Below are 25,503 nucleotides of genomic sequence, written 5' to 3' on the forward strand. Positions count from 1 at the left end.
TGGGGTCCAAAGAAATCGTGGGTGCTTTTTCTTTTTGCATAACAAAGCACAGCTTGTTGAGACAAACATCTGTCCTAATTGCATTTAATAAAATAATTTACCTGTTCTGACTTTCATACAAATTCAGCTTAAGAACAAACCTACATTCTCTATCTCGTGTGTAACTCGGGGACTTCCTGTATAAATAAAGGTAGCATTTTATTTTCATTTGGATGTTATGTAAGTGTAAAATAACACATATTTAACAAATAACAAAAAGGTTTTGTTACATATAATTAATTGAATTACCTATCTTATTATAGTACATCCCTTTCTTTGATTTTATACATGTCAAATGCATCTGCATATATTGAAGCTGAACAGTTTTATGCTTAAGATCTGGATTTAGGTCTGCACATTGTAAAATAGCTCACCATTGCAAACTGTTTGGAGAGAGAGGATTTGTTGCACAGGTTAGAAAGCCTTGTTTATTGGAGCCCAAACTGGAGCTCAGTCATAACATGTAAATTCACTATACAGTTTGCCTCCATCCCATTATGTTGCAGAGGCAGGAATATTGTATTGAAAGGCATGGTGCCAAAAATTTAAGCATACCATGCTTCAGGGTCATTTGGGGAATAGATGAACATCTTTCTGATTAGATATTATGTTTGACTAATATAATCGACTTTTTATGCCCATAGAAAATATTAGTAACAGAAAAAAACAATATGCAATGCAATTGTTTCAATGGATACAGATAATACAGTGATAATACACTTTAGGCTCGGTCTACACTGATGTTTTTAAAAATGCATTTAAACATTCCTACTGCCTTTATATGCGTTTTTATGCACTTTTATTAGCCTTTTAAAGCTAATAACGCCAAAAAGCGTGGTAAAACAAATAAAGCGTTTACCCGTGTTTTTTGGCATTTTTTGGCGTTTTCCAGCGTCATTCCCACATTTTAATTTTTTAAATGTTGCAAGCAGCGCTATAGATAACTCTTATAAACGTGCCTCAAGGAAACGCCCTGATGTTGATTAGCCCATTAGAATGCATGGTACTTTCAAACATGGGCTTTTAAAGCTTCAGGTTAAATGCTGGGGAAAACGCCTATGTAGACTAAACCTTATGTACTATGCCACTATAATTCATGGTGACTAGAATTATCAGGATACCACATTGCTATATAAAGAAAAAAATCTTTATTAAATATACTGAGTTGCATAAGATGATCATACATAAGTTAGTAAAAAATAACCCACTTAATAATGGACTCAACTTACAATTTATCATATGGCCATTTAGTCCCCTTTGCTTGCAACATACAGTAAGTGTATTAAAGTAATCTAATTTGTAATTTGGAGCAGAAGAAAATTTAGAATTGGAGGTTTGCCATAAGGAGGTACAGTGTGAAAATGTGCCAGACTTAGAATGAAAAAAGATTACTTTTATTTTAGGGTCCTTCTTCCTGTTGTAAAGACACTTCATCACCATGTTCTGTGCTAAAATATGATTAGTTTGGGACACATGAAAGTCACCTTCATGGTGTGAGCATTGCATTATCACACTTTATGTTCTTCATACTTGCAGTCGAGGAGAGAGAAGCTTTGATAGACTGTGACAAATCTCCATCATTTCGCACAGGTAAACCCAGAACTAACACAGCAGTTTGAAGAAAAAGGCTTAAGATTTGTTGGGCATGACATCGAGGGACAGAGAATGGAAGTCGTTGAACTTGAAGGTTAATATTTAATGTTTATGTTTTATGGGGGTCTTAAAAAAGTCTCTGAACTTAAGCCAAACTGTGACAAAATATTCGGGCTAATTTACTGAAGAAGTTGAGAATATACATAGAAGTAATGTAAATTTGCAATCATGTAATCATGTAAATTGCAGATACCTTATTTGCCTATTTCATTTGTGCATTAATAAATTAGTGAAGAAAATATTCTTACAATTTATTGTGTATTATACATTCTGGCATAATGTGCAATTGAAACCTGTTTGTCAATTCCTTTATGCCCTGTATACAAATCTTACCTGACTTTTGCCCTAAGGTAGTGTAATCTGTGAAAAAACAATATTTCCCTATTTCACAGTACAGTAATAGTGGAAGGAGCCATATTGCATAGATAAGTCATATCCTGATTAAAGGGAGAACTGTACAAGAAGTAAAAAATGTTGTTCTTGATGTCATTTCATCTGTAACTGACAATCTATTTTTTTTTTTTTTGGTTAGACATCCAGCATACTGTCATCTAGCGTTCCTAGCCTTGATAGTAAAAAGTGATTTTAACCCTTTCTGGGTTGTCGGGCATTTGGTTAAAAATATTATGTTCCTGGAAATAACAATGGTGTGGCAAATATATTGGAAGGGAAATTTTGATTCTAGTCAAGTCACCCTCATTATTTCATAATATATATACACCACACAACTGCAAAACTACAAGCAAGATTCTAACTTATCTGATAACTGATTTTTTTCTTCAGATCACCCATACTTTGTAGGTGTGCAGTTCCATCCAGAATTCTCCTCCAGACCTATGAAACCTTCTCCGCCATACCTGGGACTGATGCTAGCTGCTTCAGGAAAACTCTGCACATTCATACAGAATGGCTGCAAATTATCCCCCAGGTAAGTACTCAAATCCTCCTTACATTATTTTTTTTTACATCAAAAGAAACAATGTTTTACTCTTCAGCCCTTTATTACCTTATCTACTGGTCTCAAAAAACATAGAATACACATGAAATATCTGAAACACAATGTACATTAACATTTTGTGCTACTAAACTTTCACTCCAGTTGAGAAAAATGGTGATTGTCATGGAGTTGATAAGACCGTCAGTGATTCTGTCGACAGCAGCTGGGAACAGGCTGGACAAATGCTGAAGAGGTGTAAGGGTGAAAGTCCTCGACAAAAACAGTACAAAATTGAGCAGGCTGATGTTCTTGTCAGGCATAGACACGCAGAGTCTGGGTTTGAGTCTGGAAGACAGAGCACAGATGACAAATAGCAAAGCTAACATGCTGATGAGGTTATGAAATACAGACATGCATAATGAAAACAGAACACAGGCATAATTTAAACTTGAAACATTTGAATCAGCCAAAGGCTTGAAGCTTTGGTCTTACTTTAAAGTCTACTAATAAAGACAGATCCAAAGGACAGAACATGTACAAAGACCTGAGCTACAGTGTTAAGTAATGACGATCAAATCACAAATGTTCAAGGCTGATCATTACAGTGATTCATAGTAAAACTGCAGTCAATGATACAGTTACAGAATGCCTAGTTAGTTTGCTCAGCTAAGGATGATTTGGTTGCCTATTGTAATGTTCGCAATATTATTATTCAATTGACACCCATAGTTTAGTCAGCTCAACACCTATACCTGGATCCTTGGTGATCCCCAGCTAATTGACTGTTAAAATCCTAACTCCATCAACTATTCCCAACGTTTTATCCTAACACCCTTGTAATCCTCATCTCTGACCTTAAAACTGCCCCACAGCATTGGGCTTGTAACCAGAACTGATTATACCAATAGGTACTTTGTTACGGATACGATTTCATTAGTGGTGACAACACACACAAATAGAATTGGTAACAGACCACTTGCATGTTAATTTATCTTGCTATAGAGGTTCTCCTTCACAAGCCAGACCAGCAATATGTTGGGTGATTTCACAAGGAAAAATAGAAGTGTGTTGCCTATTAGGCACCTCAGAGAAATATGCGTGCTGTTGCAAAATAATCGTTTTTCAGGTAGTGCAGGTAAGAGTAGATTTGCCATGATGTCTATGTGCATGGATTCCTTTATCTGAGAAAGGAGAAAACGTATATTAACTATACTTCAGTTAACCACATGACAGCAAATAATTTAGCATACAACCATGTATGGAACTTGTGGCGCCATAATCTTGGTGTTTGCAAGTTCCTGGGCCGCTGCATATTATTCTCATGTCACATAAATAAATATTAATAATACTAATATAAGAGTTTAGAGTTAGGTTTAGCTAAAAGGTCTTTTTTTCACTGGTTTGTGTTGGCTTAATTTTCCCAAATCGGCTATGCACAAAACAACAATTTCAATTCCAGCCCTGTGGTGGAATAAAGAAACAGTAAAAGTTAAATGTTACCGTCAGACCTTTTCTTTCTTCTCTTTTGATACATAAACTGAAATGTTTGCTGTATAATAAGCCATATATTCTTCATTAATTATCAGACTTTTCAAAACTTTACCAGCTTGTTTTTTGTGTTTATGCAAGCATTGCATTTCCATACCTGGTGACACACTAAGTGATGGCATAAGTATACAACATTGACTTTGTGATAAACTGAAAATCTTTGTCAGCAAGGGGTAAATCCTTCAGGTTTAGTCTGAAAACTCAGCAAATAGCAATGTACTTCAGCTTTCATATTTCCCGTTGCTTGTAAATGAGACCACCATCGCCAGTAGCTTTTTTTCCTTTTTAGAATACAACATTAAAGTTTCCGTCTTCCCAGCAGACCTACACATTCGGATTTATGTTCAGCAATGCAGGCTCAGGAGATGATTAGGATCTAAATATTGCCTGCTTCATTACCTGCTCATAAACTGCTGAAAGCAAATGCATAGTGATAGTTTTTTTTTTTAATTGCGGTAACCACTGTCATGCAGTTACACTTTTATGTTTTTCTTGTTCTCAGTATGCCCTTTACAACTGCCTCTGTTGCACTGAAATTCAAAGCAGTTTTTGACTAAAGACCTTTACCTATCCCCTCCTATTATACTGTCCTTTACTTTAATAGAGCCCTGTTCTAGTTATTATGCATTCCTGCATAGTGTCATCTTGAATTATGCACCTTGCTGACACTTACGTTATCTTTGCTACCCTGGAAATACTTGTAGATTTGAAATACTAGAAATACTTGTAGATCTTGAATGACCTTAGTTGCTTCAGGCTGTCCATAGAAACGTTTCCGTTTACCCAAAGTAGATTTGACTGGATGAATGAGATGTGCACAGTCCTAGAATCTGTAATGAGGCAATGATGCTGTCTGATGCTTAAACAAGAATTATTCTGAAATATACTGAACTTTCTCAATATACAGTATGCACTAATGATACAGCAGTTTTATACTGATGTCAAAGCAATCACAATTCCCTCATCAGTTGCCTAAGTTAAATGACATGAATACTTCGATTGCTGAAAACTAAAAATACTTTTCTGGTGTTTTTTATCTTGCTTTTGAGACACAAAAGCAGAAACATGTCTATGGGTAGCCTTAACCATTAAATTTCCAATTCCACCCACCTCAGACAGTTCTCTACTATATTTGCATGATAATTAGTCTGCAAATTTCTTTGGATATGATGTTCTAAACACAGACAATTCTGACACTGCAGTGTGCAGATGTCAGTTCAACATATACATATATATATTGTGACAGAGTGTCCCAGTATTTGAAGGGAAAAGTGCTGCATGGTAAATATATTGCACCCAGACTGAGGTGCTTCTTTCATTAAGGGCTCCAGGGGAAGCAACGCATGTGCTACTTGGTTATGCGGCTTAATGGTAAGAGCCAGTGTTGAGGGCCCTGGAGCCAGCCAAGGGAAGAGAAGGGAGGGGGCCACCTGGTCCATGTCCCAAATTTACTCCCTAGCAGGATCTCAGGTGTTTCATTGGGGCAGCCAGTAGCCTGCTAACTGGGGAGAAATGCTGACAAGATGTTTCCTAGAGCTGGAGAGGAGACTTTGGACTGAGCTTACCAAGACTGTATGAACTGTGAGTGGACCCAGTTTACCCCCATTTGCATGAACTGTGTACCCCTGGGGCTTACAAGTGGACAGAGAGAGATAGCGTACCTAAAGTGAGGAAGCTAGTTACCCAGCTGGGCCATTGTTTGTTTTTTCAGTTTATTGTTTTGATTTTTTGCTAAAATGGCTGTGACAATAAAGCCTGCAGGTAGGAGCCTGGACTTTTAGGTTGATTTTAAGTGTTGCTGTCTCTTTTTGTGAACTCTTTGATCCCTGCTTCCTATATATATATATATATATATATATATATATATATATATATATATATATATATATATATAACATACATAAATATAGGGCCTGATTTATTTAAGCTCTCCAAGCCTGGAGAGAATACACTTTCATCAGTGAACCTGGGTGATTCAGCAAACTTGGAATGGATTTCTTCAAAGTTATTTGCTATCAAATGTTTTGATACCTGGAGCAAATCCATTTCCAGGTTTGCTGGATCACCCAGCTTCACTTAAGAAAGTGTAACCTTTCCAGCCTTGGAGAGATTTAAATAAGTCAGCCCTATAGGGCCAGTCAAAGATTTCCAGCAATTGCATGGACTGGCTACCAGCAGCATAAGTTGATGTTTGGAAATTCTAACCATGGAATTATTTCTCTTTAAAATGATAAATGATGATTGAAAACTAGAACAAATGTAGGGTAATGGCAAAAGCAATCAGGCAGGTTTCATCTTTCATTTTTAAGAAGAAATTTTGATTGACCACTATTGGGCAGAAGTTTTACTTTTTACTCCTTTTTTCCTGTTTTTTTTTATTTCAATGTACAAAGGAAACCCAGAAGTGCCATTGTTTGAGACTACCAACAAATGTCCTCTTTCCACTGTCAAATTCAAGCCTTTGCTTTTTTTCTCCCCCTGTGACAATGATACTGCATGCATTATCTGTGATTTGGGAAGTGTTGCTTGTCCCTATTACCTAGTAAAGGAAGATTAGGGAACAGTATGAATTGTTTACCACACTAAATACATTTAGTGTGTACATTATGTGGAAAAAAACAGCAACCATGTCTTACAGAAATTTCTAGTCCAACATTGCAAATTGTGTAAACCCAGACCACCATTAAATCACTAAACGTAATCCCTGTATAGACAATACATGATTGTCACTGATCTTTCCTGATTATTTCTAGTGACAGATGATTGAACAAGTGCTGTACATACACAGCGCTATTCTGTTCTATGGGAGAGTGAGCCATAGAACAAAGGAATGCACAGCGGCCATTCCTAAATGTTCATTCATCATTCTGCTATTATAGAGTGATGAACAATTTTAGGGGACCACTGTACACATATCAGATTTACGCCCGAGACAAGCACAACACTTAATTTCAGGTGACAATCATCTGACGTGTGTACAGCCACTTTCTATCCTCAATGGGTGACTAGTATTTATTAGTATAAAATCACATTCCCAAGCAGAATGTCAAACTAATGCAAACATAAATTTATCACAGTGGTATGTCTTTTTGTGTCTTTACTTGACATGTGTATGTTGCGGTACTTTATGGAAATGTATATCTTATTATATTCAAATGTTTCCCATTTCAGATAAAATAGTTGTTAATTTTTTGTTACATATGCAAGCATTTCCATTAGTGTTTCACTTTACCATACTAAAAACTTTTACTTGAATTAAATACCAGTGGCACCAATGCTTTTAAAGGAGCTGATATGAAAATTGTTGGTTCCTGCTGGATGAGCTGAGTGCTAGCACTTTGTTCTACTTCCTATGGACAGGATTAAAGGCTCCAGCAGACTCCATTAGCAGAGTTACAAAGGGCAACTCTATATAATATCACAGAAAAGCTGTGAAGACCTATCAGTTCATTGTTCAACTTACTCGTTTTTCCTGCTTTTATTCCATTTTGCATTCATAATTCACTTTTTAGTCACAGTTATTGATTATACTCTTGTTTATTACAATTTACCTACATTTCCATTTTTATATTGTATTCCGTTATTTGCTGTGAATGCTGGAATTTCCAGATAATGACTGCTAGAGATATATACAGTATAATGCAGCTGTTTGATTGCAAGTAGCGAATTGTCTAATTTGTTTTCACCTGTATTTTAATGCTTTCATCGGATCCCTTTGCAGAAAGTAAGTACATTAGACTCTTTGTCTTTGCACTGCATGGGTTTTGTGCACAATGCTTTTTATGTACTGATCAGCTAAAACATTAAAACCACTCCTTGGTGAAGTGATTGGGCAAATTTAGGAGACCAAACAAACAACTTTGACAAAAGCCATGTTGTAATGACTAGATGACGTATATATGATGGTTAGTACTTACCAAAAGTGTCCCAAGAAAGGAAAAACCAGTGACAGGGTAATGAACACCCAGGGACTGCTAATGTGCATGGGGAGTCCCATCCCTCAGAAGAGCTACTGCAGCACAAACTTCTGAAAAAGTTAATGCTGGCCATGTGAGAAATGTGTCAGGGCACATAATGCATCACAGCTTGCTGAATGTGGAGCTTCATAGCTGCAGATCAGTCAGGGCACCCATGTTGACCCATGTTCATTTTCAATGAAAAGGATCTGCCGGCATCTTCATACCAAATACCACAGGACAACTGTTGAGGTCTTGTAGAGTCCATGCCTCGGCAGGTGAAAGCTGTTTGGGTATTACAATGCAGTGTTGGTCCATCAAACCTTACTAGAAGCTAATGGACATGCTGTTGTTGACGGTGTGTGTGTAGGGGGGATGCATGGTATAGGTTTGGCATGTACATTTTTTGATCTTTAAGAAGTACAGTGTCATGTTGTTACAGTTCACACCTGCGCTTTTTATTGTTTGGTGATGTATGCCTGCTTTTTTTAAATTATTCATGTCACAACAGCTTTGTTGGAGACTTACGTGCAATATTGCAGAATTTCCTAAATATAAAATAATGAAAAAAATATTCTAATTGTTTCTATTTATTATTCACAATGTGTGATTTCAGCAATGTAACCCAGAACATGCCAACTCTAACTTCAAAGTCTTTGCACTAACTTAGTTCTATGAGTGTATTTTATGTGTGGTGGTTAGATAGATAGATACGGAGAGATGGATATAGATAGAGAGATAGATAGAGAGATAGATAGAGAGATAGATAGAGAGATAGATAGAGAGATAGATAGAGAGATAGATAGAGAGATAGATAGAGAGATAGATAGATAGATAGATAGATTAGATAATATAAGAAAAAAGGAACAGTTTTCCAAGCTTAAGCAAGATTTACAAAGACACAAGGATATACATCAATCATAAGATGTCTTTACCATGACACATTCGAATGCACTAAATAGTGACCCTTTTTGGTATGTGGTGTGCTAAAAACCAAAAAGGGCGCTTCTAAGTGCTATGTGTTTGATGTATGTCTTTGGTACACAAAAGAGGCTTTCCATGTCTTTAGAGGTATGAGTTATGACTAAATCAATTCTCTTCATTCTACTTACACATAATAATCTATACTTTTCATTGACTTTGTTATTGACTGCTTTTCAAGCCCATTTGTGTGTTTTGAGCAGTACACCAGATAAGTACAGCATTAAAAGATAACATAATTATGTGTGCTTGTGTGTGGGTGTCAGAAGACTACTTAAAGCACCTTTTGCTAGCTGGGAAGGAGGGGAGTATTACAATTAGACACCGTAGGGACTTTCCCTATTACTATCCAACACATCAACAGCTGCAGATCAACAATTGTATACTTGGTGTGTCATTAAAGAAGAAAAACAAATGCTTGTGGTGTATTTTCTATTTTCAGTTCAGAATTTACCTTGCTCCAGCATTATTTCAACATCAAGGTTCATATGTCCTATACAGTTCAATGGTAGTAAATGTCCATCACATATATGAGAAGGAAGCAACCTGTAACAATGCATAAAAAATAATATGGCATATAAACCAGCCAACACTTGTCTGACAAGGAATGCCTAGCAGGGGAGAGTCCATAAAAATACCATTATATAGAGGTATTGCTTAACACGAAAGGAGAAGAGTGAGGGTCCATGGGGCAGAAGGAACAAGGTGATGGTGGTGAGGGGGCAACTAGGATGATATGGTCGCATAGTATGCATCCCAAGCTTTGTAAAATTTGGTCAATCTATCTCTTAACATGGTAGTAAGGTATTCCCTTAAATGTATATCCTGAATCCTGCTATTCAATGCCTCTCTGAAATGGGTACCATGGTTTTCCAATGGGAGGCTTAAAAGGAGCAAGCTGCTAACAATATTTGTGAGGTTTGTTTGTGTGGACCAGTTGGGGCTTGGGATATAGGCAAACCCAGTAGGTGCGTCAATATGTCAAATCCAAACGACAAATATGCCAAACGGCAAATCCAGGGAGGTAACATCAGCAAAAAGTCTCCTGACCTGTGTCCAGAAACGGTGTTATGAGCGGGAAACTGCAAGGGAAAGCCTATGAAGGACCACCGGGGGTGTTGTACCAAAGAAATAAAATTTGAAAAAACTATTTTTTTTAGCTAGTGTTCTACTTTAATCCAGAATGCTCTAGTTTAGTGAGGAGAAAACTGGATCATCTTATGTTTTAACAAAAAGTTTTCTAACTCCTTTGGATAGATGCCTAACCTAATAACTTCTGTTGCTTGATTCAATGTATAAAAATGTAGATACTGTATTTTATACTATATCATCTTATTTTTGCAGCAGTAATTATATCCACATTTCTTTGAACAATGAACTATTTTTTTTACAGACAGTTGTCCTTAATGGAGCTCATAAAGGTTTCTAAGTTATAGATAAAGGCCGATAAATGCTTTCTAATAGAGAGCAGGAAAGTGCTTTAAAATCTACATTTAATGACTTCTGTAAGTAAGAGAAGTGTGTTCAGAAAGAAAAGCAAGATTAACATTTATAGATTGTATATGAAAAGCAAATATAGGAAGAATGTTACGGCAATCAATAAAGAAAGCAATATGAACACCCATTTGCCCTTTGTAGTTTAACAGCTAAAGAAAGCTTTACTTTTAGCAAAATATTGGCCAGGCCACAGGGAAAATCAATATATAAACAACAAAGGCTACCTAGGAAACATTGCAGCTCGGAAGGTCTATACTATATACTAATATTTTTGTTTTAGTGACAGGTTTTATTTGCTAATTCATTAAATCCATGATTTAAAAAGGTTTCCATATGTGTCAGACCAGATCTGTTATTGTGTACAGACTATTGGGATTGTTCGGTCTGTTGGACTTTACAGTCAGATTCAGACTCTTTGCAAAGGTTAATTCAAAATTATTTGACTCTTCACCCAATCCCTAACTAATAAATGTAATTTTGACATAAACTATGTGTAATAATAGGGGCTAAAAAATGAGCCATCTCAAAACTTGATACATTTTTCAAGATAACTTGACGATTCCTACAAAATTCTAAACCTTATATCTGTTGTCTAGTTATCAGATCAGTTTTTAACATTAAATATATTATAATAAGCAATCACAAAAACAGGGTAAAACAATACTAAAGTAAAAAAAAATCACACTTAACTTTAATCCTGCAGATCCCTGATTTCCCACATATATTTTATCGATTTTTTAAAATAAAAAATGTTGTACTTAACGTTTTGCAGGTGAATAACCCCACTGGACAGACATGGTTATTACTCTAAAATTCTTTTTGTAGTTTGATTTTACAATAATTACAACTGCTACCCAGCAGTCAGCAGTCTACCTAGTTGGGGGGGGGGGGGGGGGTTAAAATCATTTTGCACCTGATGGGAACAAAACAGATATACGCTTGTAAGAAAATGAAAGTACACTCCCTTTTAATTCTAAGATTATGTGTTAGGATAGAATGAAAAAAAAAATCTGATATCATATGAGTATCCACAATTCAAATCTAACCTCAGGTGCAAAACACCTGTATTCATGTGTGAAAAATTATGAACACCCCATGATTCAATAGCTTGTAGAACCACCTTAAAAAGAAAAAAACTTGAATTCATTGTTTTCTGTATGACTATCATGATCTCAAATCATTGGCCCATTTTTCCTAACAACACTGTTTTAGTTTATTAAGGTTTACTGGCATACGTAATGCATAGCTCTGTTAAGGCCTCATCACAGCATTTGAATGGGGTTAAAGTCTGGACATTGACTGGGTCATTGCAGTATCTCAATTTTTTTCTTTTTCAGCCAATCTGCTCTAAATCTGCTGGTGTGCTTGGAATTACTTTTCTGGTGCATGATCCATTTTCGGCCAAGCTTTAGCTGTCGCACAAATGGCTTAACATGTGACTCTAAAATACTTTAGTATACACAGTTTATGGTCAACTCAATGACTACAAGGTGCCCAGGTCCTGTTGCTTCAAAAAAGGGCCTCTTTAATATAGGTTTTCCATAACTAATCTAATCACAATGAAACCTCCACAGATTCAAATTATATGCATGTCTTCCTATTATTTTACAGAGACAGCTACAGTGACGTCAGTGAAGAAAGCTGCTCCGATAATTAGCTGCATTTAGTGAATTGTGATGCTCAAATACCAGGTAAATGAAATTGCTATTACGCTAATGACTGTTAATATGCTAATAATGTTCTTCATGGAGCACTCAAGATAGTGTTCTGTAGTGTTCTGTACTGTCCTGCAGTACCAGGTGTTGTATCTATGAGTTGTACAGTAAGCAAAGTTATGAAACGTGTATTCATTTTAAAGTCCTTTAAGGACAATTTAGGAATTTGTCTGCCTAAACCTGATGCCTCCTATATTTTACCTTTCCTGGTTCCCCGCAATCAAAGTGGTAAATATATTTTAAATAAAACCTTTGTTTATTTTCAATATATATCTTATTGGCCTTTGTGCTTCTCTTTGCAAACCAAACAAATCTTGGTTGATAGAGTGCTGTACACAGCTTTCTGGGAGTAGCAAACTGTAGTAATACCCGAGTGATCTTAAGCCTCTATTAATAAAAGGACTGAAATCCAATGAATAAAGGTTGCTTCAGAAATAGAAAGGCTAGAGTGGAAAGGATTAGATGATGCTGGAAGTTCATCAGCTAGGAAAAAAGGCAGCTTATCTGATCTGCTTAAGTTTGTAATGCACATACTAACAAGCAATAAAACACTTTTTAACGAAAATTCACTGACCTACAAAGCTGAATGTACTGTGGAGCAATTTATTCTTATACAGCAGAGATTCTAAGGTTATATTTTAGTTAGTTTATGAGAGCTTATAAACACCTAGGGCTCTATTTATTAAACAAGTAATTAGACATTCCCTGGTGAGAATCTTTCAGGTCTATGCATTTCAATGGTACTAATTGATTCCCACAAGGAATTGTTTGATGGAATCTCAGATTCCCTATTTAAAAATAGACCTTTTAAAAATAGAACAGAATTTTTGTTATCCGAAGTGGAGATAAGTAGTAATTTCAGAGCTTTTGTTTGAAGGTACATTTCTCTACAATACATGTGTATACAGAGATCAATAAGGGTTATTTGAAAAAGCTATTTTACGTCTTGTCAAGATGTAAATATTTAGTGTAACACATGTACACTGGTAACTAATTGATATGAGCTCACAACTTTTACTTTTTTATGTTGCAGCCATTGAATTTTATGTTGAATTTTATGTTGCAGCCATTGAGTATAACCACTGAATCTGTAGTGATAGGTAATGTTCACATCCTTAAAATCCACTGGTTATTATTCAGGTAACAATAGTGTTTATGGCATATTTGATAACATTAGCTCAAACTACTTTTGTCACAATTGGCCCTGAACTGAGTAGGATGACTGGATTCAATGGAGAAAAAGCTACAGAAAGTGTTTTTATTGTGTATTTATCTCACTGTCCTGTGTCCTTACTGTTACCTTTTATTTTTCTCCCACCCATAGTGCACAAATTGTCATGGTAACATTTGTACTAGACAAAAGTTAGCCTCTATTTTTAGTTAGACCTCGTCATGTATATGTAGATTTGTATTACCTCCAAGTATACATAATTACTAAAACACAACTATTGAATCTACAGTATACAGCCTAAATAGTTTTCAATGATGTCAGGGATGCAGTAGCTTCTTAGGGCAAAATGAAACTTGGAGATGTTTTTTATCTTTCCAGAAGTGGTTTATATTTATATATACATTTAGGATGCAATAATTTTTTTGACATATATGTTTTTGGTATATATATATATTTATATTTCCTGGCTCTCCTCCTGACCTGGGTGCGCTGTCAGGAGCATTAGCCAGAAAGGAAAATGAGGGTAAGTATGATAACAATTTTTTAGTTTCAAAATTACTTATATATTTATTTATATAAAGGGGTAGTTGCAACCTTTTTCAGCAGTTGTTCTTTAAAAAGTGTGTGGAGTAACCTGTTGGTAATGATTGATTGCCTTTGTATGTCATTGTTTAACCCCCTGAGCGGTAACCCCTAGTGTGACTCGGGGTAAAAAAAAGTTGCTAAGAGCGGTAACCCCGAGCCATACTTGGGGTAGCTAAACCAATGTAAAACAATGGTAAATCGAGTCTTACCTGATCCGCCGGCGTCCTCCTTTGGGATCCTCGACTTCTTTCTTCCTATGGCCGGCGTCCTCCGCATCTGATGAGTCACCAGGAGTTCCTGGCGACATCGGTGCATGTGGACTTTCTGTTCAGGGCGTGGCAGGAAATTCAAATATATTTGTATTGCATTCAATACAAAGTAACTGTACTGAATGCAATACTGTGGATTTATATGTGTAAATGCAGTACATTGTCTGTCATGAACAATTTTTTTACAGTATATTATAATAATAATATGAGTATAATATTTTTTTTTATTATTTTGACATGATTTTGTGTTTAAAACTTTATTATACTTATACTATTATATTGTATTGTAAAATAAGTTTTCATGAAAAACAATGTACCACTTTTGGACATATAAATCTGGACATAAATGAACCGCCCAGGAGGTTAAAGCTGATTTCCAGCTTTAACCTCCTGGGCTTAAGGAGGCCTAACCCCTCATCCCTTACTTCTGACATTCCTTCCCCCCACTCATTGCTAGCATTACCAAAAAAAACAAAAACAAAAAAAAAGATGATTGCACTTGCAATTAAGTTCAGTTTTCATGTTTTCCCCACCTTCTCCCACAACAGATCTATACTTACTGCCATTTGAGAGCCACCGGTTCAACAGTTTACCCTAAATATACCATGGACAGAAACTTTGATTTTCATTCAGTACTGCTAAAATAAATTGCTGACCATTGTCGCTAAACAAACTCCTGATATTATTCTCATTAATTGTGGACAGTTTGTGCCCTGCTGACATTTTTGTGGGGCTGTAATGAAGCCCCCTAAAATGTCCTGAAAGAGGCTGTGAATAATATTAAAGAAAGTGGCATTTGAACCCTTAGGATTGCCTCTGTTAGTATTTAATTTGATGTTTTGTCATTGGGTGACAGTGTGAATTGTTGGTTTTTGGCAGAAAATTGAATTTGTGTGTTTGTGCTCATCACATGCAATTCAATTATTGTTTACACCATTACAAATCTCAGAGTGCTGATTCATTAAAGTGACCTAAGTGGAAATTAAATAGAGAACTATCACAAGAGGTTTATCCTGTTTGTGTGGGGCTTTTTCTTTTGCAGACATTGTCACTATCATATGATTCACATTTTCTTCTGCATATTCAGCCTGATAACAAACTTCTTCAAAATCGGTTGTTATATACTCAAACTTTTCTTTACTGAAACGCACACACTTTTGCTTGTTATGGTAATGCACACGATCATTCTGTTTCTTGAAATACCTAATGTTGCTGGTATTTATGGATGAGTGGATTGATGTACAAAAAAATGGAACTGGAAAAGCTGTTTTGTTTCTAGTTTGCTGGGGTGAATCAATCTTTTCTTTTTTCAGAAAAAGGTGCTGCAGATATTTTTGTTCCTAGGTTACTTGCTACTATACACTGATTGCTCAAACCCCGTTGTGTTATCAGTGAATAGGACTTTGATTTTATTTACTGGACGAAGGTAGAGGTTGTGGAGGTTGCAGATATTATAGGGTGTGACACACTTTTTGGTAAGACATGAAATGTGTAATAGGCTTTAACAGACACCAAAATTTGACCACAAAGCTGTTTTAACTATCAGTTCCCTGCCTCTCCCAATGGGCCTGATTTATTAACCTCCCCAGCAGTATCCCCGAATGTGACTCAGGGTAATAAAAAGATGCTGAAAGTCACCGCAGAGTTCTCAGTGACGTCGGTGCGTGCCGCCGTTGCATCGGTGGCGCAGCGGGAATTTCAAATTTATTTGTGTTGCATTCAATACAAAATAACTGTATTGAATGCAATAAAGTGGATTTTTGTCTAAAAGCAGTACATTGTCTTTCATGAAAAATTTACTTTACAGTGTATTATAATAGTATGAGTATAATATTTATTTATTTTTTTAAATTTTAAAAAAAAATGTATTTTCAAAAAAAAAATTTTGAAAAATATAATTTATTATTTTGACATGATTTTGTGTTTCAAACATTAATATACTTTTACTATTATATTATACTGTAAAATAAATTTTCATGAAAAACAATGTATCACTTTTAGACATATAAATCCGGACAGAAATGAATTGCCCAGGAGGTAAAGCTCCCCAAGACTGCAGAAGATACACTTAATCAGTGAAGCTGGGTGACACAGCAGATCTTGAATGGATCTGGTCTAGGATTGAAAACATTTACTGACAAATAGTAAATGACTTTTAAGTTATTCCATTCCAGGTTTGCTGGATCACCAAGCTTCACTGATGAAAGTGTATTCTCTCCAGTCTTGGAAAACTTTATTAAAACAGACTCAAAGCTCCCCAAGACTGGAGAAGATAGACTATCATGGGAGAACCTGGGTGATCCAGCCAACCTTGAATAGATCTGGTCCTAGGTGAAAAGCATTTGCCAACTATTGCAATAGCAAATGATTTCATGAAATTCTTCCAAGTTTTTTCATTATAGTCAATCTTCTCCAGTCTTGGAGATCTTTAATAAATCATTCCTAAAGTGTAATGAGCAAGTATATCAGACATTGCTAAACGTATTTCTGTGTGTTTTTGTGTGCTGTTGTCATTCAGTATAATGAATGGGGTCAGTATTACAGTAGACAAATATATAGGTGGCTATGTGTTGCAATATGACAAATGTCAACAGTAGGAATGAAGCCTAAAAAAAAGAAATCAAATTATATTCAGGCATTAGAGGTTCTCTGTCTGATGAACCTGCAGTATGCTTCTAACTTCCTCTGAGCATTGGTCCTTTAGAAACTGCCCTAGTGTGTTACTGGATAGAGAAAGGAGGAGCAGCACAGTGATTACTGGTAGTGTATCAATCTGTTACTAAGCTTTCTTTTTCTATCAGAGTCTTGAGTACAAGAAATGATTGGCTCCTCCAGGCTCAAATGAAACCCATTGAAAATTGTTGGCTTTTTCTTTTTGAATAGGCAGACTATAAATCTTTCTTTTAACAGTACCTTCATATTAAGTAGATATGATTTAAAACAAAAGACAAATTTGCCATTTCACTCATTTATTTAACAAGTTTATCAATAGATACAGTATATTCATGTTCTGTTGAAAAGGTACTTCCTTAGCCTCGGAAGATGGTATTGTCCTCTGTAGCAGAAATAACTTCATGTAAAAGCATTTGGAACAAATGCCCACCAATCTCTAACATCAGCTGTCAGCAATGTATGACCATTCCTTCACTCAAAACTACTTTAGTTGCAAAATGCTTATGTTTCCTTCCATGAACTGCCCATCAATTTTAATTATTATTATATACAGTTTTGAGTTCTATTCCAGGTTTGCTGGGTTACCCAGGTTCCCTGATGAAAATGTATCTTCTCCAGCCTTGGAGAGCTTTAATAAACCAGGCCCTATGTATGAGAATCGTTATTTCTCCAAAGTGACCATTGCCAGAGCAGAAAGTATGCAGAAAAATTCTGAGGTCATAATCGAAGTAGAGAGCAAACTTCTGAAAGAGACATATATTTAGGTGATAGCAGTCAAACATTGGATTTCCCCTTCCGTTTTCACATTTCCTATTGTGTCTCTGACAGAAAGTGAGAGTAAATCCCTTAATTTAGAACACAGCCAGTGCCAGGACAAGATCCTGACAGTCAAGGCAAAAAATCCAAATATCTGGCCAGAACTATTTATTACTTTTAGGTTAGAACAGTTATAGGGTTTAAGGTATGTAAAATACAGGACATTAATAAGTAAATGATCACCAAAAGGACAATTTTTTAACTGGCCTCCAAAACACAAATCTATGTAGGGTTGTGCGATATTTAGTTTTCATATGTTCCATGTAGAACTGCAAATATTCCCTTATTTTTAAATTCACTTTAAATGACAAACTATTTGTTTTAAAACACAAAAAAATGCAATTTATTTATTAGTCCAATATATGCACACAGTTTGTGTCTGATCTGAAAAGTATACAATTTAGGAATCAGCCAATCATTGCTAGTTCCTTTTCTTTATGGACTGTATGAACCCTATTAATGATGTTGGGTGGGTGGTTTTATCCTGAAAGATATGAAAAGTTTGTCTTTGTACACTGTGCATGCCTTAGAGAGAAGCTGAGCCAAGGACTTTCAGAGTTCCCAGTATACTAGAGTTAAAAGGCAGCTGACAGTTGCGGTCAATTACTGCACAGTTTTGTTAGATCCCAATAAATCATTACATTATTTATATCAATGTGGGAGTTGTCCCTTACTGCCTATAGTGGGCCCGGGGCCATTCTTCTAACCATTCCCAATATAAGCAATTAAGAGTCTCTACTTGGTAAACAGTGGGGAGAATGGGAGATTCATGTACTGTGCTTATTTGTCTCTTACGTGTTTTCCAAGTAAAATATTTAGCGGAACAATTTTCATCAGAGTATTCAGATTCTAAGTGAAAAAGAACAGTTAATATTTTTTAAACTTTTGTTGAGTTATATGTTGAATAATGGAATGGTAACATCTGTTTCATCATATTTTTATAGTTCTGTAATTATTGTGAATCTCTAAGTAGCTGTAAAGTCTGGATGAATTTCATCCAAACGTGTCACATTATGCACAAGTTGTGGGATTTTTCTAAAAAGTTTCACTTTTTCATAAAAAAGCAAACCGATCTTAAAATTTTGCCTAGGTTAGATTTCATTAGGCTTCTGCATGAAGAAGGAAGCATTTTCTCAGTTTCCCTTTACCCCCTTTCAGAAAGCACACACAGTCTGGATCAAAAACCCTGTTCTCTACCATGATGCATACATTACACTTTGCTTTCTTATGTAGATGCTGTGGTGTCATTGCTGAGTTCTGCAAACCCCCTGGGATTTCCAAGTTAAAGCTTTTGAAACAACTTTCTTATTACACCAATTTTGGGTTGTGTCTCATTAGAGGGTAAGTCAGACCTCTGGGATCACTACTTCCACACAAGGTGGTAACACTATCCAAAAGGTCCAGTCCCCATTGGTTTGGTGTGTACACTCCTAAACTACAGCATGCCATGCAGATAGACAGCATTCCTGTTGGCAGCATGTGACATCAAAGGCCATGGCTCCCAGCAGTTGAGGCTTTTGGTTTACAGTCACTTCCATATGGACCCATCGAGATAACATTACGAGACATAACAAAGCTGTTTGTGGACTTGTAATGTTTTAACGACTTCCCAGTACACTCTGTCAAGTTCTCCATAGTGGTAGGATGGTAATTAAAGTCTAGTCAGTTTCAGCTGTAGACACTTCCTGATAAATCCAAAACCACTCTGAGTGGTGACAGTGGTCAAGTAATTACCATGAATAAGAAATTATGGCTATCAAAGCGAAGTCTGGGACAAACATAACTTTTCTGCTGCTTGCTACAATGTTGCTGCTTTCTTTACTCAAGACAATTTGATCTGTAAGAAATGAGTAGTTGCTCTAAATAAGCAATGTGCAGCTTGGAAAAAAATAGTTTTTCCTTTTTGAAGGATAAGTATACTTTAAATTAGGTAGCCCAAACCCTTCTCCCCTCCTAAACTAACCCACCTTTCACTGTTCAGCATTTACCAAGATCCAGGTGCAGCAGAGTCTGCCAAATGTTTTTATTATATGCTACTCTGCTTCCCGCTCCTGCACAGTACAGTACAGCCCTATTTATTTCTGTGGGCTTTCTACACACAAGGTAGACAAGAACTGATGAAGCATCTTGTTCATCAGGGAGTTGTAAAATTGTCAGCAAAAAGTCTCTGATCACAGCCCTTGCAGCTCTGAGCTCGGCAAGAATTATAGCAGTCACATGGTTGCAGTAAAATAGGTAAAAAATTGATTTAGGTGCATTATAATTTTAATATAATTTAATATAATTGGAAGGATGGAAATAGTAGGTTTACTTGCTGAGGTATTATATAGGCTTTAGGGCATTTGGGTTAGCTAATGGGGTTATGTTCTATGGATCAAATTTTGGGTTAAATTTGGAGTGTGGGTAAAGTGTTAAAGACCTAAAAAAGGGGTCGTGATAATTTTATATGTTTAGGTAGAGTGTCTTGTGCTAAGCATCCAATATAAGGGAGGTGCTTTATTGCAGGGGACACTTTTGTAGCTAGTTAGTTTGCATGCTTAGTACAAGATGCTGTTTGCCAAATTTTACCAGTATGGGACAAAGTGACAAGAGCAATAGTACTGATCCACTTAATGTCCCAGGAGCAAGCAAGTTACACAGGAAACTCTATAGCAGGACCTTTGTATGATAGGTGTACAGTGGCACAGTGGATTATAAATCACAACATTGTTTGAACTGAATTGTAGATACTTTGGCAAGTAATACAGATTAATATATACCGAAACATGTTGTGAAGCCGTTTGTCGGGAGTTTTTACTTTGAATGCATTCCTTGTAGGTTATCACCTTGCTGCCCAATTTGATACAGGCAGCTGTGCCTCTGTTCTGTGTTCAGGAAATGTACAATAATGCAAATCATTAAGACCCAAGGCAAGCTATTCATCTTGTCATGATGTTGGATAGAGATATGCATAAACATGCATTTAGCAGAAAGAAAGACTCAGTTCTCGGCATGTACTGCATGTCAAATCTCAGCTATTTTAACACATCATTTATTTGTTTACTGCTTGTGGAAATGTCTAAAGAAATTTGTACTGCACTGTCTATATTTTAGCCAGCCTCCTGTTATTCTAAATTAAGCCTCTATTTTTTTATCTAATTACATGTTATTGTAGCCATACTTCTGACATAAGGGCATAAATATACAGGAAATAAGCCAATTTCAGGCAGAAATGAATGGAAATGAGTTTATATATAGAATTGTATTTTAGAAAAGATATTTACAGAAGGTCTATAATATGAGGCTATGATAGTTTAGTGTCGGGATTGTAGCATATGATACAACACTTTGCTGGGGAAAGTGACCATTCTCTACTAAAGTAATCTCAGATGTTGCTCATTATGGAATAATCTAAAATATTGTACTCAATTAGGTATTCTGTTTTTTTTTTTTTTTCAGTAAATGTCCATGTACACATAATTGTACTGAATTCCTAGTGTCTCCTTTCACCTAGTAAAATCATAAATGTGAACACAGACCTTAGATTTAAACTTCATAGTTATACGCTGCAGGTGATGGGTACAGGCATTGTGGTCTGTAGCAGACCATTGGCAAATATAACTACAAGGAAGCTATGGCCATCATTAGCTTCAACGTACAGTTAAACATATAGGACTTGCCTTAAGGTGGATGGTAGGTTTTGTTATTTATCAACAGAGAGCAATTTTTTATTTAATAATGTACATTGCTGATCTTCTTTTCGTTCAGTTTAATGCATTCCTTTAGTTTTTGTTTTCCTGCTGAGTGTGTGAACTTACTATGTGTAGAGACTGAATGAGTCATTTATAATAACAAGGCTTTTTTTTCCCTTCTAACAGGCACAGCAGATCAGGGAAATGATACGTTACAGGAGGAAACGCTCTACAAACTTCTGCACAGACTATTGAAATCCATTATTACAGGTGAAAATAAGTTGGAATAATGAGCACTTTTAGTGCTCATTCTTGTGTATTGCTGTGTATAAACTTTATTCCTATTGCACAGATGCTGCGTCTAGGCTTGTAACCCACGGGCGACTTTATTGCGGTAGTAGAGGGATGGAAGCAAATCCTATGGAGATGTGTCTTCTCATCATCCTTAGCACTGAATGTATCTGCAGCTGCTCATCTCACTTGGAGCAGTTGTTTGTAATATGCTTCATACATAATTTGTACTTCCATCAACCCATATTCTGTGTAAATTATTATCCAAAGTAGAGCCAGCCATTCTTCAGTATTTAGAAAGAAGTTCATTTCACTCACAGTAAATTCCATCTTTATTTTTTGCAAATTGATAGGCTGCATCTAATTAAACATTGGTCCCGGCAAATTCAAAAGCAGAAAGACATAATGAGAATTATTAATTGACAGTGACAACCACTTGAGTCTTGGAGCCTTCTTTCCCTAAAACACCCAGAGTGTTTTTTTTTCCAGTTATATCTCCGTCCACGCTTTATAATTTTTAGCTTTTGTAGTACTCCCAAACATATCATAAATTATTTTTATTAAGATAAAGTTTTGACTTGATTGTAGATTTAGGAGAATCTATTTTTATGGTTTTATTGAGAAATAAATAGTAAAAATAGTGAAAAATGTAAAAAAAAATGCTTTCTGGTAATTTTTCCCCAATGCAAATTTATGGAGTTAACTCCCAATTATTTACCCAAAATATAAATGTCAAAATATGTTGATTAAAATATTATAACATAAGTGCAATTTTTATATTAGCTAGTGAAATGGCAATGTTTGGAGTGTATGCTTGCCTTTACTATAGGACAGTTTTTTTTCCTCCTTTAGGCTGGGTCTACTTGAACGGTTTTAAAAACGCATATAAACCTTCCTACCACGTTTATATGTGTTTTTATGCACTTTTACAAGCGTTTTAAAGCTTAACTTTAAAACGCTAAAAATTTTTATAAACGCCTATGACGTGTTTTACTGCAATTTGCCGCGATTTTACATAAGCGTTTATAAAGGTTTACTTTTAACCTTTTCAGGGAATGAGTACAGGGGTACATAAAAATCCTTGCTCATTCCCTGAAAAAGGGTTAAAATATGTGTAAAAAATTGGACAAGGCTTTAATGTTAAATTATTTTATTAAATATATGTGTGTTTGTGTAACTAAACTTTTTTTTTTACAGGTTATCTAAAGGACAGGATGATTCCCATGGCTGCAATCATGACATGAGCACAGCTCTGGGAATCCTGACAGTGAGGGAACCCGGGCACTAGGGGTTAAATGAGGACAAGGCTCTCCATTCACCTCTAGGCCTCTGTGATTGGCTGAGAAATAGGAAACCCTGATGATAGCTCAAGCATCATCAGGATTTCCCTTTCCTCAGCCAATCAGAGAGGAGAGCAGTCAGCGGAGCTCTGCTATGCTGACAGCTCCGCTCCCCTGATTGCTCCCCCAGCTCTAGAGGAGCTGTGACATGTGTTCTGTATCTGTAGCACATACTATAGATCCTCTAGGGCTGCGGGAGTAATCAGGGGAGCAGAGCTGTCAGCATAGCAGAGCTCCGCTGACTGCTCTCCTCTCTGATTGGCTGAGGAAAGGGAAATCCTGATGATGCTTGAGCTATCATCAGGGTTTCCTATTTCTCAGGCCACACACAGAGCACTAGAAATGAATGGGTACAAGTACAATGGGTAGTGAGAAACAGAAATCCCCAGCCAATCACAGAGCACTAGAGGTGAATGGAGAGCCTTATCCTCATTTAACCCCTAGTGCCCGGGGATCCCTCACTGTAAGGAGGAGTCCCATGGCTGTGCTCATGTTAGGATTGCAGCCCTGGGAATCATCCTGTCATTGGAATAACTTGAAAAAAAAAAAAGTTTAGTTACACACACACATTTAATAAAATAATTTAACATTAAAGCCTCATCCTATTTTTAATACATATTTTAATCCTTTCAGGGAATGAGTAAGGGTTTTTATGTACCCCTGTACTCATTCCCCAGGGTGGGGTGGTGGAGATCTGGGAGTCTCCTTATTAAAGGGGTCTTCCGGATTCCAAAGTCCTGCCAAAACCGTTTATTAAAGCCTCTATTGAGTTTAATGGGAGTGTTTTCAAGCGTTTTCATGCGTTATTCCCGCGTTTATTCTGTGTTTTAATTTTTTAAACGTTGCAAGCAGCGTTTAAGATAATGCTCATTATCTGAAGGAACTTGTAGATTAGCCCACTGGAATGCATGGGGACTTCAAACAAGGGCTTTAAAAGCCTCAGGTTAAACGCTGGGGAAACAGTCCCTGTAGACTAAGCCTTAAAGTTGTGATACACATTTTGTATAAATTGCAACAATTTCAATATGCACAGTAAAACCCCCACTGGGATAACCAAAATGCATCACATGTGAATGTACAATCAAATTTATTTAGACAATAATGCAGAGAAAATGCAGTAAAATATATACAAATCAGTCACAAATTGAAATTAGATACAAAATGTTTTTTTTTTTTATCCAAAAGCTGTTTATTTACAAAAAAAATCCTGCTTTTAATTCCTCAATCTTTGCAGTTAATTCTAAAGCCTGATTTGTGTTGTCGTTATTTGCATTTAATGAATACACAGCTGCATACATTTGTGTTTTTATGTTTGTCTGGAGTTCAGCTTTAAATTTTCTTGGTGCTGACACATTTCTTAAAAATGTTTAATTATAAAATAATGAAGATAAATATTGTCAGTGTCTGCGGGTACATTCTAAAGAGTAGAAAAACACAACATATTACATTTGTTGGACACTGTTATTATGTCAAACTGTGCATTGGCAGGAAATGGAAGTACAAATTGTTATGGGTCCAAATATATACCTCAGTAATAATACTGCTCAATATTGATACTGGCACTTTGTGTGTTTTATTTCTCTGTGTCTTCTGGTTTGAAAATGTTCATGTATCTCCATTGTGACAGCAATATATTGTTTATCACTTTTTTCAACGCAAAGCTGGCAAAACTTTAAAAAATGTTGGCAGGCTATTTCTTATCAAACGATTTTAATTTTCCCACCAGTGACAATAAAAATCTGTTTGTGAAAATCTGAAAAATGCCTGGATCCCTGTGCCACATTAACTGCAGTGGAGTGAATGAAAGGTCAACAGAAGTCCATTCAGTATATTGTATCCAGTTATAAAAGTTCCTTATTAATGCCTTAAAACCTTTGCTAAGAAAAATATGAGGGCTGCCCTCAGAAAAGTCAGCTTCTTGGCTGTTGCACTTCTGTAACCCTGACCTGGTACTGCAAGATTCAAGTAAAGTGAGAAGTTCTTATCACCAAACTTGTTCCAGGTGAGTCATTCTATGCACTAAAATTACAGATTTAGAATGGCGTGCAGGTAACCTGTACAAACAAAGGGAAATCATACCAGCAATCCAACTCAGTTGTGTTTTATGTGTCAGATGTCATAAGCACACTTTTACAAATTTGTACCATATTTACAGCATGTACTATATAACTTCCACTAATACATGTGTTTACACATGGGAGCATCCTAATTTAACTCCAAAAGAGGGACAGTTGGTAACTTTGGAATTATGGTTTCTTGATTATTTTATAACAGCACTGATATAAAATGTAAACATTGTAATAATTTTATTATTAATATTATTTTTAATAATAATAATAAAAATAATAATAATATTGTATG

At 36.0% G+C, this 25,503-nt stretch overlaps 1 protein-coding gene across 4 annotated transcripts in view; it reads left to right on the forward strand.

Moving 5' to 3' along the window:
- Positions 1-22,462, forward strand: part of CTPS2 (CTP synthase 2) — an 89,101-nt gene extending 66,639 nt beyond the window's left edge. For all 4 annotated transcript variants that reach the window (XM_072431197.1, XM_072431212.1, XM_072431204.1 and 1 more), the window contains 4 exons: positions 1,630-1,726; positions 2,476-2,620; positions 12,223-12,302; positions 21,698-22,462. In XM_072431197.1, coding sequence (XP_072287298.1) covers positions 1,630-1,726; positions 2,476-2,620; positions 12,223-12,268 — 288 coding nt within the window. In that variant the 3' untranslated portion in view covers positions 12,269-12,302; positions 21,698-22,462. The remainder of the gene's footprint in view (positions 1-1,629; positions 1,727-2,475; positions 2,621-12,222; positions 12,303-21,697) is intronic.
- The last annotated feature ends 3,041 nt before the right edge of the window (positions 22,463-25,503 follow it).

Source organism: Pyxicephalus adspersus, chromosome 1, assembly GCF_032062135.1.
Source record: "Pyxicephalus adspersus chromosome 1, UCB_Pads_2.0, whole genome shotgun sequence".
Lineage (NCBI taxonomy): Eukaryota > Metazoa > Chordata > Amphibia > Anura > Pyxicephalidae > Pyxicephalus > Pyxicephalus adspersus.